Source organism: Eptesicus fuscus, chromosome 7, assembly GCF_027574615.1.
Source record: "Eptesicus fuscus isolate TK198812 chromosome 7, DD_ASM_mEF_20220401, whole genome shotgun sequence".
Lineage (NCBI taxonomy): Eukaryota > Metazoa > Chordata > Mammalia > Chiroptera > Vespertilionidae > Eptesicus > Eptesicus fuscus.
The window spans coordinates 63030775-63045656 of record NC_072479.1 but is presented as its reverse complement, the minus strand read 5'-3'; the positions used below and the strand labels follow the sequence as shown (position 1 = coordinate 63045656).

The following is a 14882-nucleotide window of genomic DNA, read 5'->3' as shown; positions in this document are numbered from 1 at the left end:
CCTTGTCACCTGACTTGGTGTGTCCCTTGTGTGGGTTGTGTGTGCCTTCCTGTTATAGTTGAGCCTTGATTGCTGTTTGGAGGGAATGACCCTCAGGTTGATTAGTTGTAAGAACTGTCCATAACTACAGTGGATGAGCTATTGTATAGGGACTGACCATTTGTAGCAGGATTTACTTTAGCGGAGCTCTGATTCCTCCCTAATCTGCCCTTTGAGTGTGACATTCATGAAGGTGGTTGGGTGGTACTCTGGTGTGGTCTGAAGTTTCCCATGGGGGTATGTTGGTTCTGGGGCTTCTTGGGAGGTGCAGGCCAAGGTCAGCTGCTGCCTGTGCCCTGCCTGGGGCCACCTGGTATGAGCTACAAAGTGATCTACAGATGGTTGCCACTTGTGCTGGGCTTGGAGATGCCTTGGAGAGGCTAAGCTGTGAACTGAGGCTAGCTGCTGCTAGTCCTCAGTTGGGGCTGCTCAGCAGGAAGTACAGGGCATGCCAAGGCCAGATGCTGCTTGTTTGGGGTTTATGAACCTTTGAGAGATTTTAGAAGAGTCGTCCCAGTATGAGACAAGATAGGCCGTTTGTATGGAAAAGCACCTGGACAGGCCTTGGGTGGGCCAGCAAGTTGGGTGGGGGTAGGGTCTCAGTGAATTACTTGGGCGGGCTAACAGTGTTAGCCAGGTTGATGGAAACTCAGATATGGTGCCAGTCTGGGCCTGCAGGGGGAGGGCTCAGCAATGATCCCTGGCTTCTTCTTGCGAGAAAGCTGCCCCTCCCACCCTTGCCTTGAAGCCAGACAGTTCAGTTCCTCCCAGTATGTCCCTGAGCCTTTCAAGCTGCTGCCCCAGCACTGGAGCTAAGATCTAGTGACTCCTTCAACAGGTAAGTCCATGTGGGCCCTTTAAGAGGGCACCCAAGACTCAAGCAGCCTTCAGTCTGAGCCACTGTTCCTGCTGGTTTTCAAGCCAAAAGTTATGGGTACTTCTCTTCCTGGCACTGGAACATTGTGCAGGAGAACCTGGTGTGGGGCTGGGGTCCCCTCACTCTTTAGGGGAACCTCTGCAGTTGAGATATCCCTCCCAATTTTTAAACTGCTGAGTGTGTGTGTGTGTGTGTGTGTGTGTGTGTGTGTGTTTTGTGTGTGTGTGTGTGTTGTGTGAGTGTCCAGCCCATTTCATGCCTTTGCCACTCCTGCCTGTCTCAAAGTGGCTTCTTTTGTATGTCCTTAGTTATAGGACTTCTGTTCAGCTCGACTTCAGGCAATTCCCAATGCTGGTTATTCTCTCGTTTAGTTGTAGTTTTAAAGTGGACATGAAAGGAGGCAACGGCAGTGCTTACCTATTCTGCCATCTCCATTGGAAGCCTGTCGAGTTTCTTTCTTTCCGAATTCTGAAAAATTCTGACTTCTGAAACACAAAAGTCTTTGCATCAGAGGTGTTGGATGAGGGAATGTGGACTTACAGGTTTTTCTTTTCCCTTACGTTTTTATATTCTCATCCCTCCTATCCATCAAAAACTGATTTTGAAATCAGGCCAGCTCTGGTAGTGAAGTATGGAGTTATGACTCACACGTGCTCTGAGTTTAAAAACAATAGAAATTTAAGAGTGGTGTCTTTCATCCCCAGGACATGTATAATCACTGTAACCTGGGAACTGACAGGTCAGTGGCTGGAACCAAGTTTCAGCTGAGCCATAGCCCACTGCTAATTTGGGGTGATGTTCAGCTGGGAACCCTGAGAGTCTTAGGAGATCTGAAACCGTTGAACTGTGAAGGGATAGTGATAGCTTTCCAAGATGTTGTTGGAACATCTATAATAATAAAAGCATAATATGCTAATTAGACTGGACATCCTTCCGGACGAAGCTAAGACTGCAAGGGTAGCCCCAGGTCCTGGGTGCCTGCAGGTGGCCAGAGGGAAGCCCAGGTCCCAGGTGTCAGAGGGAAGTCGGGGCCCGCAGCCGGGAGAAGGAAGGCCTACTGTTGCATGAATTTCATGCACTGGGCCTCTAGTATTTCTATAATTAAAACCATTTGTCCTTTAAGAACATCCGTTGTCTTAGCCAAGTTTTTAAAAAGCAACAACAGCCCTAGCTGGTTTGGCTCAGTGGATAGAGTGTTGGGCTGCAGAGTGAAGGGTCCCAGGTTCGATTCTGGTCAAGAGCACATGCCTGGGTTGTGGGCTCAATCCCCAGTAGGGGGCATGCAAGAGGGAGCCAATTGATTCCCTTTCATCATTGATGTTTGTATCTCTCTGTCCTTCTCCCTTCTTCTCTGAAATCAATAAAAATATAATTTTTTAAAAAGCAACACCAAATTAGTTAAATGAAATAAAATCACTTAATTATATGATTGCCTATCATTAATGTTATTAAATCTAAATAAAAATTTTATTAAAATAGTAAATATTGCAGAAGTGGAAAAGTTGACTCAAATTCATGTGGAATTGTAAGAGGCCCTAAGTAGCCAAAACAATTTTGAAAAGGATGAATGAAGTTGGAGGACTCACATTTCCTGATTTCAATACTTTTATAAAACCACAGTAATTACAATAGTGTAGTACTGGCATACAGATAAACATATAGACCAATAGACTAGAATTGAGAGTTCAGGACTAAATCTACATATCTTTGGCCAATTGATTTTTGAAAGGGTGTCAAGTATATCTAATGAGGAAATGAGAGTCTTTTAACAACTGGATTTCCACATGCTAAAAATTGGAATGAAGTTGGACCTCTGCCTCATATTGTATACAAAAATTAACTCAAAATGGATCAACAACCTAAATATAAGAGTTAATACCATAAAACTCTTAGAAGAAAACTTAGAGATAAATCTTCATGACCCTGGATTTAATGATGATTCTTAGATACTACACCAAAAGCCTAAGCAACAACAATGGATAAATTGGACTTTATCAAAATTAAAAACTTTTGTTCTTCAAGGACATTCACAAGAAAATGAAAAGACAACTAACAGAGTGGGAAACTATTTGGAAATAATCCTATTAATAAAAGGGTAATATGCAAATTAACCATCACTGTCACAAAAATGGCGGCGCCCAGTCCTCTCAGCCCCGCTGGAATCCCCCAGTCCTGGGGGGCAGCCACTGAGAGCGGGCAGTGTGAGCAGCCTGGTGGAATGCTTGCTTCATTGCCCCAACGATGAGGCAAGAGTCCCGTGTCCAGCCGCGATGGGCCTCTGGACTGCGGAGAGCCTTTGGGCAGCGGGCGCTGAGTGGCCAGGCCCCGCTGAGAGCTACTGGCGCACAAATTCGTACTCAGGGCTACTAGTATATCTTTAAAGCTTTAATACCCAGAATATATAAAGAACTCCTACAACTCAATGAAAAGACATCCTAATTGAAAATGGACAAATGATTTGAGTAGACATTTTTCCAAGAAGATACACAAAGGGCCATTAAAAGATACTTAGCATCATTTGTCATTAGGGAAATGCAAATCAAAACCAGAACACCACTTCACACCTGCTAGAATTACTGTAATATTTTAAAAAATTAGAAAATAACGTGTCAACAAGGATGTTGAGAATCCTCATACATTGCTGATGGAATGTAAAATGGTACATCAACTGTGGAAAATAATTTGGCGGCTCCTCAAAAAACTAAACATAAAATTACCATATGACTCAGCAATTCTACTCCTAGGTTTATACCCAAAAGGATTGAAAGCAGGATCCTGGCCTGTGTGGCTCTTTGGTTAGAGCGTCAGCCCATGCACCAAAGGGTCTTGGGTTCGATTCCCAGCCAAGGGCATGTACCTGGGTTGCAGGTTCAGTCCAGACACATCAATGTTTCTCTCTCTCTCCTTCTCTCCCTTTCTCCCTCTTTTCCACTCTCTCTAAAAATCAATGGGGAAAATGTCCTCAGGTGAGGATTAGCAACAAAAAGAATTGAAAACTGACTCAAATAGATATTTTATGCCATTGTTCATTGCAGTATTATTCGCAGTATCCAAAGGGTGAAAACAACTGAAGTGTCCATCAGTAGATGAATAGATAAACAAAATGTGATATATGCATACAATGGAATATTAGTCATAAGGAATGATACATGCTACAACATCAATGAATATTGACATCATTATGCTAAGTGAAATAAGCCAGAAGCAAAAGGACAAATATATGATTCTACAAATATCTAGAATAGGCAAATTCATACAGGCAGAAAGTAGAGGCTGTCATGGACTGGGGGGCAGGAGAAAATGGGGTTATTGCTTAATGGGTTACAGAGTCACTGTGGTAATACAAAAATTTTGGAAGTACTGGTAATGGTTGCACACCTGGGAAATGGAACTAATGCCACCAAATTGTACACTTACAAGTACTTAAATTAACTAAAAATTTTATCTTTAGTATATGTTACCACAATAAAGAATTTTTTTTTTAAGATGGTAAAGGAACCAATGAATTCAGCTGAAATCTGATAGGTTTGTGATAGTCATTGGGCTTTTCTACAGAGGCATTAGCTCATCTGGTTGGGGTGTGAGAATGAATTATGTGACGGTTGTTCCCAGCTCTTCAGAAGGGATGTGTTTCACTTCTGGGCACATTTTATAGAGCTGAATTTGAAGAAGGGGGAGGATTGTGGAAAAAAGGGAAGGCAGTGCATAAGGGGAGCTAAAACAACACCAGACATCACTGGAAATGCAATAAGATGGAGAAAATTGTGCTTACCGGAGATCTTCTCAGGGGCAGGAGTGTTATTTGTGAATGGAAGAAATCCTTAGAGTAATCACTTAGGGTAGGGCTGGGAAGGTGAGATGCCCAAGGGGCTCCCGGAACCGTTCTGTCCCTGGTTCAGCTGTGGAGTCTTGTACTGGGTAGGGGCATGTGTCTGATGTGTTGCTGGAGCAGTGGGCAGAGTGGAGGAGAGACTGAGCCCCTCCTTTTCATAAGTATTGTCCAAATATTTGAAGAATATAATCATGAAGGGACTCCATATTATTAGCCTGCTTTGTGTGTGGACATTATCTCAGTGTGGCCCAGGGCAATGGATTTCTGGAAATACAAAAACTCTCATTATTATGTAGGTAATTAAATTGCATTCTGAGGAAGTGAAGAGCACTATTAACTTTCGAGAGTGACAAAGAGCACTTTTGTCTTTCTCAAGATGGGAAAAATGAGAACTCTAATGGAAACCATCAACTTGAACTTGGAATTTGCATTCCAGAAATGATTAGAGGAGAATGCCTCATTTTTTTTCATTTAAATATTATGGTCATTGAATTTATAAGCCAGTAACAAGCTGGCGTCAAATTGAGCCATCCAGATTCAGAAAAAAAGGAAACATTTCCTGATTTACATTTCTTTTTATTAAAAGTAGTAGCCAAGAGTGCTTAGAACATTGAGGTCATTCAAAAATATTTGCTAAATTAATGTTATATTTTTCTATGTTGTAATTTATTTTATTTCTATGTTCAAAAGGGAGTGAATGACAGGGATAGCCAAGGTAAAAAATAACAGAAAAAAATTGGTGCCTAACAATGTTAAGGGTGCCAAAATTTATTAGATATTAAAGTAAAAAAAGTAATAATAGCCAATATTTATATAGTACTTAACTGTTTTCAAGTCACCTTTATGTGTCCACCATTTATTCTTCACAATGGCCTTCTGATGTAGGTATTATAATACACATTTTATTTATGTGTTCTCCACAATGATCTTCTGGTCTAGGTATTATAATAAAGCTTATATTGATATATTCTCTCAGTGACCTTCAGATGTAGGTATTATACATTTTATTAATGAGGACACTGAGTCTTAGGGCTAAGTGATGTGCCTAAAGCCACAAGGTTATACTGTGTAAAGGTCTTAAAATCCAAGTCCACCGTCCTGGGTGGCTGTATAGCCATCTTAGTCTTGAAAGAAAGTCTCCCGTCTTTGTGTTTTATGTTTCATTATTGACTTTCTTTTCACTAGTATCGACACTTTGGCTCTATTTTAGAATTTAATATCTCATTTAATGTTATAGGGCCTATAATCTGCAGGTGTACAACCTTTCTGTAATATGGGAAATTGATTTTTCCCAACCTAATATTCACCATAATACTGTACATCCTGCTAAACGGAGGCCAGAGAAAGAGATACTGGAAACCAAATATGACTGCGACAGTATGAGGTGAGGCCTGAGGGATAGACTGAGCTGTAAGTGATGTGTGGAGTGAGTCTGGGCAGGCCTCATAATATTTGGAAAGTATGGAATGATGGGAAATGAAGGCTCAGGGGTGTGATTGCTTTAAGAATAGTGGTTGGGAGTGTTGGCATTCAAGTCAAGCATTGTATGTATTCTGAGACCAGTTTTAAGAGACTTCTAGTCATTGGGAGAAGAGTTTTCAGGAACAGGACTGTTTGGCAGATCACTAGACATCCTGCCTAATCTGGATATGTGAGCACACCCTCATTCCCAAGGGGATATGGGCCATTCCTTTGACATCTCTTTAGTTGTACATTCACTAGATCATGGGATTCTGGCTGGAGGACAGTTTCTATACTTTTTTCATCTTAGTATTTATGCTCATATTATCTAACTTATATCCTTAACACATGAATGAATGTCTTTAGCTATTTGCCAGAATTTCACTGCTTTGGTTTTCAAAATATGTTAGGCTGTTATTTGTTAATTCTTTTGACTTATACTTACAATACTATCTTAATTCTTTTTTAAAAAAATGTATGTCAGAGAGGACGGGAGAGAGGGATAGAAACATCAGTGATGAGAGAGAATCATTGATCAGCTGCCTCCCCCACACCCCTTACTGGGGATTGGAGCCCACATCTCGGGCTTGTGCCTTGCCTGAAACAGAATGGTAACCTTCTGGTTCATGGGTTGATGCTCAACCACTGAGCCACACCTGCTGAGCTATGTTAATTCTTTTGTCAACTTAGATTTAGCATTGGTGCCCCCTTGGAATTATTCACAATAGCTCAAGAGACAAACTATTTAAAAATTGGAATTGGAAAGATTAAGATTCTTATTGTGTCAGTTCTGGTGGGTGACTTCAGGCAACTGGTAACCTTGAATGTTCATCTTTGGTAAAAACAAGGATACAAAGAAGATTAGATAAGATCAGACATTTAGAAGTGCCAGGTACCAAAAAACCCCCACATTCACGAAATTCTGATTACATTTTTTTCATAATCTCTGGGTTTGTGTACATGAACTTTATATTTATATAATGCTTTGTGGTTTTACAACATGCTTTTGAATTGTCATTTGTATCCTTTACACCAACCCTGTCAGATAACCAGGGAGAGTAATTTTATTATCAGCTTCAGATAAATAAACTGAGAATAAGTTATTGCCTATGATCATGCAGCTAAGTTGCAGAATCAGGACTTGAACCCAGGCAGTCCCCTTCATCCATGCCCAGTGCCCTTTGCACCAGACCCCTGTTGAGGTCTGTCATATATTCACTACATCTCTGATCATTTCAGTGTCAAGCAACCACCATAATAGACATGTCCCTTGGATCCAACCACCTCCAAGCTGCTGCTGTAGTTAGATGGCGTGTAGATGTATAATTCTGATTACATTTATTTCTAGGGAACTGCTTATCAGGCACTTCGGTTTTTACCCATGAACTTCCTGAAAGGTCATTTGTGTTTTATGATAGATAGTAAATTATCTTTGTTATAAAATTCTAGATAATGGTTAAAAAAAAAAAAAAAGGGCCATTGCGTTGTCAAACCTGACTTTGAATTGTGCTTTCATTGTGCACCCATACAAAATTCCCTTGACATGTCCATACCAAAGATTTTCCAGCATATCAGAATAACTGGTTTTCAGTTCTCTAGTCAGCTTTTTATAAAACGATGTGTGTTTTTTAATTGGTTTCTGAGAGAGGAGGGGAGAAGGAGAGAGAGAAATATCAATGGTGAGAGAAGTCATTGATCAGCTGCCTCCTGCATGCCCCACACTGGGGATCGAGCCAGCACAACGGAATCAAACCATGACCTCCTGGTTCATAGGTGGACACTCAGTCACTAAGCTGTTACGGAATTGACCAGGCGACCGAAAAATAGGCAGGAGTCCCGGAGGCACAGGACACACCCACTTACTTTCAGGTGTTTCTCATGTACTAGTGCAGGACTTGGGAGGCCGTTTCTCTCCAAATCCTAAGCAAGCTGATATGGAGGAAGCTTTCCCTTTATACCCCTTTGGTTTCTTTGTCCCCCAAATACGAGATGGGACTTCCAGACCTTTTGCGGGCTTTGCAAAAAGCCCCGTGTGCTGGGATGGTGGCAGTGAGACCACAACTCAAGGCCTGGCCTGGTGCCAGCACTGATAACTCCATCTGGGGGTTGTGTATTTTTCATGGTTGTGTATTGTTCATGGCCTCTCTAAAATGGGGGTAGTACTTAGGTAAACAGGTCTTGCAGAACCACATAATTAAAGGGGCAGTGACTACAGTATAGGCTAACAAGAATGTGCATTAGGTTAATAGCACAGATTCAGATTGCTAGCCAAATGTCTCATTTTCCCCATCAAAGCCATGCTGGCTGGGCTCTCTAGTCAGCTTTTTGATGAGCAGATAACATAGAGGTCCCAACTATTTTTATATTTCAAGTGCCCAAATAAAATGAACTAGTCACAATGCTATTCAAGGTGGTACATTTCAAAATATTACATTTAAAAAATGATTTATATAAAGAAAGAAAGAAAATGAACGTTTTTGCCTTTTTGGAATTCCCCTTGCCCCAACCCCCGCCTTAATTCTGCCCCTATTTTAATAAAAAGCCCCAACAGCATCACCTTGATTTTGATTATTTTATTTTTGCTGAGAAATAAACTTTTCAGCTGCATTAGATGACCAGAAACAAGAATGTCCAATTTTAACTGGAGCCCTTCAGTAGTGGAAGTATAATTATCATATTAGCTTCATAAATTATTTCTTTCTCAGGACTGTATTAGGTCCTTAGAGCAACAGCGGCAGCTTTTTTCTACCTAGGTGATGTTTCAATAAAGCTGTTTCTGTTTTTATTCACTCAAATTTCAGTTTCTCCTTTGTGTTGACATTAAGCAGTGAATCTATTAGTTCCCATTACCAGCAGAATAACACTGCAAATAGTTTTATATTTTCTCTCACAAATCCTTTCCAGTTGCATGTATGCCTTTAATTTGATAGAATGTCTGGGTAATACATCTTGTTTCTCAACTCTGTCTTCAGGCAAAATGTATATTTTGTTAAGTTTGTCCTTTCATTGAAAAAAAAAAAAAGAAAGGAAAAAAGGCAGCTTTGTCCCATCTATTGATCCCAGATTCACCCACTTGCTGGTTCTGTTCCCACCCTCGCCCCCAAAAAAAACACACAAAAAAACAACACAACAACAATGTATCATAGACACCAAAGATATAATTTTTTCAATTTAAATGCTATAAAATGGTTAGGTCTTTTCTTCCTAATGTAAACCAAGCTGCAAAACACCAATTAAAACACATCCTCATAGCCAGTAGTATAAGCACGTTTTAGCAAGTTTTAAAGGCGGTCTGCAGGGATGTCATTATCTTGGACAACTGTTGCTCTGATGTTGGAAATAACCGGTTTGTTACATGCAGTTCTCGAAGTGTAACTGACTGTGCAGTCCTTGCCCTTGCCCTTGCCCTCGGGGAGCTCTCAGAGGCGAGCACCTCAATCTGGCTTTGGTTGCAGCTCTGAAAGGCTTGGCCGGCCTCATCTGTTTCCTGTTTCTGCTTTGGTTCACATGTAGGGGTCCTGCGATGAACTGAGTTTTTTGGGAAGAATGGGAACCATTTGTTTGTGTTGTCAGTGGTATGAGTTTAGCGGACAAGACTCTTCGAGTGAACCTAAAATCAAATCCAGATATTGAGAGGTTTCTTAGCGCTCTGCCAAACCCAGGTATTGGGTAGCTGAACTGTTAGCTGATATTTTGGTTTTGTTAAACAATCACTTAGAGGGGTCTTGTGAATCTACCCTATACATGTCCAGCCTTCTTTTGGGCCACTGAAGGGAATTTTTCTGGAACCCTAGGAACCCATCCTTTTCTTTTACATAACTTTTAATGGATTTTTAAAAATTAGATTGCAGCCCTACCCAATTTTGATTCCCTCTATTGCAGGCCCAATCCCTGGGCCACTTGGGGCTCACGTGGGAGGCAAACAATTGATGTGTCTCTCTCACACCGATGTTTCTCTGTCCCTGTCTCTTCCCCTCCCTTCCACTCTCTCTAAAAAAAATCAATGGGAAAAAAGTATTTTTGAGTAAGGATTAACAACAGCAACAACAACAACAAATTAGATTGCATTAAAAAATCACTACAAAAGCAAAATAACATCATACTTCATAAAATTAAAAGTAATTTCTTAACATAATTTAATTCTATCCAGCTGAGTGCCACATATTGTTAATGATTGTTTTGGTATTGTGATTTATAATAACAAATACAGAGCCCCCCAAAACCCTAGGAGTTTCTTATGGGATAAGAACAGAGTGATAAATGTGCCTTTTAGGTTAGAGAGGTGACGTTTGCAAAGCCCCTAGGTAAACAAATTTGGGGACTGGTTGCCAGAAGAACCCACCAGGTGATCAGAGGGTTGAAAATTTTCAGTCCCCCCGCCTGACCTGGGTGAGATTTAATCAGTGGCCAGTGGCCAGTGGCCAGCGGTGATCACTCATGCTTATGTAATGAAGCTCCCTAGAAACCCAAAGGAGGGGTTTGGAGAGCTTCAGGTTGGTGAGCGTGTGGCGGTGAGGAGTGGCGCACTGGCGAGGTCATGGAAACTCTGTCCCGCTTCCCACACACTTGGCTTAGGTCCCGCCTTGTCTGGCTGTTTGTCTGGGTCCTTATGTTACCTTGTTGGGAGAAATAATTTTTCCTCCACCATAGAAAGGTGTGTTTTTTTTGTTGTTGGTCTAATAATCAAATCAATATTTAAAAGATTCATAGGGGAAAAACAAATGTTTACTTTTGTGCATACAGGAACCCACATAGACATGAGAGGCTTGGAAACAAAGGGAACAGGAGGCATAAGTGTAGCAAGGTAACTTTGGCTGCGTAGGAACATGTTCTTCATGAAATAAACTTAAATAACTACTCTTAAATATTTAAATACGTTTAAATAACAATGACAAACAGTTAAATAAGTTTAAATAAAACAGGTCCAACCTCTTAAACAAATCAATGACATGAAAAAGGCAGACTGTTAGAAATTTAAAGAGCCCACACCACCAAACAATTAACTGAGTTCTGGCACTATCTGGAGAGAGCACCAGATTCCACAGGTGAAGGGCTCAGTGCCACAAGACTTGCCATATTGAGCCAAGGAATGGGATGGGACAGGGCTTCCGAGGGGAGGAGGGTCATTCACGGGATGATAAGAAGAGCAGATGTTCAGTGACTAGACATTTGCCCTGCCATACAGATGGGTCATAAAAATTTATTTCTGGTGATAGCTTTAATTATGGGCAAGGCCTCCAATTTCAATTCTTTAAGGGAGAGATTAAAGTTTCTCTTGAGTCCTCAGGGTCTTGATTGCCTTCAGATCAGAGTAATCCACATGCCATAGTGGTACATCTTGGGGAGGCCTGTTCTGAACTCCTTCAAACCCTGTGTAATAAACTGGTAAATGGAAGGAAACGTTTCTATGAATTCTGTGCTCTGCTCTCACAAATTAATAAATCCCAAGGAGAGGGTGGTGGGAACCTCCGGTTTAGAGCCAGTCAGCCAAAAAGCACAGGTGACAACCTGAACTTTCCATTGGCGAAACCACACTGCACATGGTTGCTTTGTTCTCTCAGTATCTTTTAATCTGGAACAAAAACTGTTCATTCATGTCAGGAACTTGCCGATGAGAGTAATATCGTGCACAGTGGCCCACTTGGATCTGGTTCCTTTGTCCCTCTGACACTGTGCTGTCCACTACAGTGACCACTAATCACACATGGCCACTGAGCTTTTGAAATGTGGTTCGTCCCAATTGCAATGTGTTGTGAGTATAACATTCACATTGCATTTCTAAGACTTGGTACCCAAAAAAAGGTAAAATACTCCACTGATAATTTTTTGTATTGAATACAAATTCAAATGGTAATCTGAACATATATTATCCATCGGTCATACTACTAAAATTAATTTTATTTGTTTCTTTTCATTTTCTTAGTGTATTTAATGGAAAATTTTATTTGCCTCCCAGTATATTTCTACCAGATGGTGCTATTCAACAGTGGTATTCAACAGATTTTAAAACAAAATTGCTCCCCCAGAATCACTTCACAATCAGTTCTCTGAGATGTCTTGGAAAAAGAACATGGGTAGACTGAAGTGTTTTTTAGCTAGAGTGTGATAACATAGTTGCTGTGTCCTTCTAGGTAGGAGCTAACAGATTTTCCATGATAGGTCTAGCCTAAAGCATTTTCAGACCTAATTTCCTCCAAGCCTGGCATTGTTCAATAGATGAGACAGCTGCTGAAGTTTTTGAGTGTCTTTGATAGCTGAAAGTATTAAATAATATAAACCTATAAGTGTGCCACAAATGCTAAATATAGTTGGTAAGCCAGTGCTGCTGATTTAAAAACAAAAAGTATGTGAGCCGATGCAACGTCATGCTTCATTTGTTCATGTGTTTGTTTATTTTTAGCGTTGGAAAACTTCGATCAGATGGTTGGCTCCAGTTTTGGAACTCGGGAAAATCAGCCTGATTTCCGATCCCCGGAGTTTGTGAGTATTACTACTCTGTCTTAAGTCTGTAATGGTCAGCCAGAGCTTCCTCACCAAGCGGAGGGAAAGGTGTGGCTTTTTTCATGGATTCTTGCCTTCAGTGGCTCTTCACCTGGCACAGGTCTCGCTGGCAGTGCTGTGGTTCTTTGGGGAACAGGTGACTGTAGAACTGTGGTGTCTTGGCATCATGCTCTGTTGGCTCATTCTGCTACTTGTAATCGTCAGTGGGAACTCATTCTGCAGCACAATAGCATCGTGTTTCTGAAGTCCCCCCATCATCCGTTCCTACCCTTGGTATCAGCTTCTGTTGTTAGTAACTCAGGAAACCAGTCTTGACTGAGTACAGGCCCATTAACCAGTCTGATTCCCATTTCATTCTGGAACCTTCAGTCATACAACCTATACAGGTATATCTTCTAGGGCTAGGATTATTGTAGTGGTTATTCCTACCAAGAGAGGAACTAAATGCTTCCACTAAATTAGACTCATTAAAGGCTAGCCATGGTTCCTACCCTTAAGGAATTAAACATATTATTAGAAGCTACTGTGATTTTATTAATGCCTTGTTAAAAGAAAATTAAGCACATATTATGCTTTATGCAGAATGTCCTCGCTAAATAGATTTCATATTAGATTCACTTGAGGAGGGGGTGGGAAGAAGTGTTTTCTCTGACTCCTGTACCCTGTTATTCACCAGACGTGTAGGAAAGCATGCCAGGACCCACCGCCATGGATTGGTTTTTGCCCCCTGCTGCAGGCTTGTCTACCACTTTAGCAATGCAAAAATCTTTTCTGATTTATTTTCAAAGTGTAATATGCAGTCACCACTCCGGCAATTGGCAGAGCACCATTGTATTATTGATAAAGACAAAAAAAAAACCCAAAACTCATTATGTGTTTTTCCTCTCTCTTCTCACTCACTCTTTATGGATTGCCCACTCGATTCAGCCAGGAGGAAGAGCTCTGGACTGAAAAGAGATCGCACATCAAACTGTACCCACAGTGCCATTGTATTTCAAAGTGTGGGCTCCTGTGGTGTACTAGCAGATTGCCTACTGCGAAAATCACTTGGCTGTAATAGAAAGACATAGTGTTCGATGGCTTCCCTGTTATATTCAATGAGAGTTTCAGGGAAGGAAAATTGGGAGGGCTCACCAGTATTCCTGCATCTTAAAGGAGCAGAGCACTTTTGTGGTGGTTCTAATTTCTGCAGTTAGAGGCCGAAGTGGAATTGACGCAGATGTTTCACCTTTGAGTACGATATTGGTACAGGCTCGTGGAGGTGGCCCTCTTTGGTTCTGTTATTTTCGAATTGCTTTTTTTCTGATAACCTGTAAGCAACATATCTAATCTGAAAAAGAGCTCTGTGCAGGAAGGCGGTGTTGTGCTTGGTAAGCACATACAGTTCACGCCAATGCCCTGCGTGAAAATAAAAGTATTTTTTTCTCAAGAACAGATCTTAGTATATTATGACGTTGGAGATTGGCATGCCTCAGTGTTGTCTTTGCCACAGACAATTTACACTGGGAATCTTGTTTTACCTTCAGTATTAACTGCCTGCCCCATGTCCCTTTTTTCAGGTGTGAGGACTGGCCAGTCCAAGCTAGAATGACCAGGACTGGAACTTGGGGATCACAGAATAGACTTACTGTGACTTGTCTTAACAATGAGTCTGAGAACCTCCAAACTGAGAGTTTTAGGCTCTGTCTTCATATTTTTATTTTCCACTCAAGAATATCCAGTCATTTCTTTAGACCACAGTAGAAGAGCTGAAGTTGTAAATCACAGTTTCCTTCTATGTACGGTTGATATCGATGTCTATAGCCTCGCTATTATCTTTCTCTAATTGTGTGTTCGCACCCATGTTCAGGAAGGAATCTGTGATTTTTCTTGTGCTTTATGGATTTTCACGCATCCGATGCTCACTGCATGCCACATCCCTGTGTGGCCTGTGCGTAGCTGCTTCTATTTTCTCCTCAGCATCACTGTAGGCTGTATACTCCCAGTTCCACAGTAAACATGTCTTTCCCCAGTGCTGTCTCCATGGTAAAAAAACAGGAGGTGTGCAAGGTGCCTGGAGAATAGGTCCTCGAGGGAATCAGGCGTAATATTGAAGGGTAGCCTTTTTTGTAGGCAGACTGTTACAGCATCAGTGAAAATGGGTGGCTCACTGGGCCGTATAGGCAGGCGGAT

At 41.2% G+C, this 14882-nt stretch overlaps 1 protein-coding gene across 2 annotated transcripts in view; it reads left to right on the top strand.

The window, feature by feature from the left end:
• Positions 1 to 14882, top strand: part of ANO6 (anoctamin 6) — a 187826-nt gene that overhangs the window by 69405 nt on the left and 103539 nt on the right. For both annotated transcript variants that reach the window (XM_028144209.2, XM_008140584.3), the window contains one exon: positions 12610 to 12689. In XM_028144209.2, coding sequence (XP_028000010.2) covers positions 12610 to 12689 — 80 coding nt within the window. The remainder of the gene's footprint in view (positions 1 to 12609; positions 12690 to 14882) is intronic.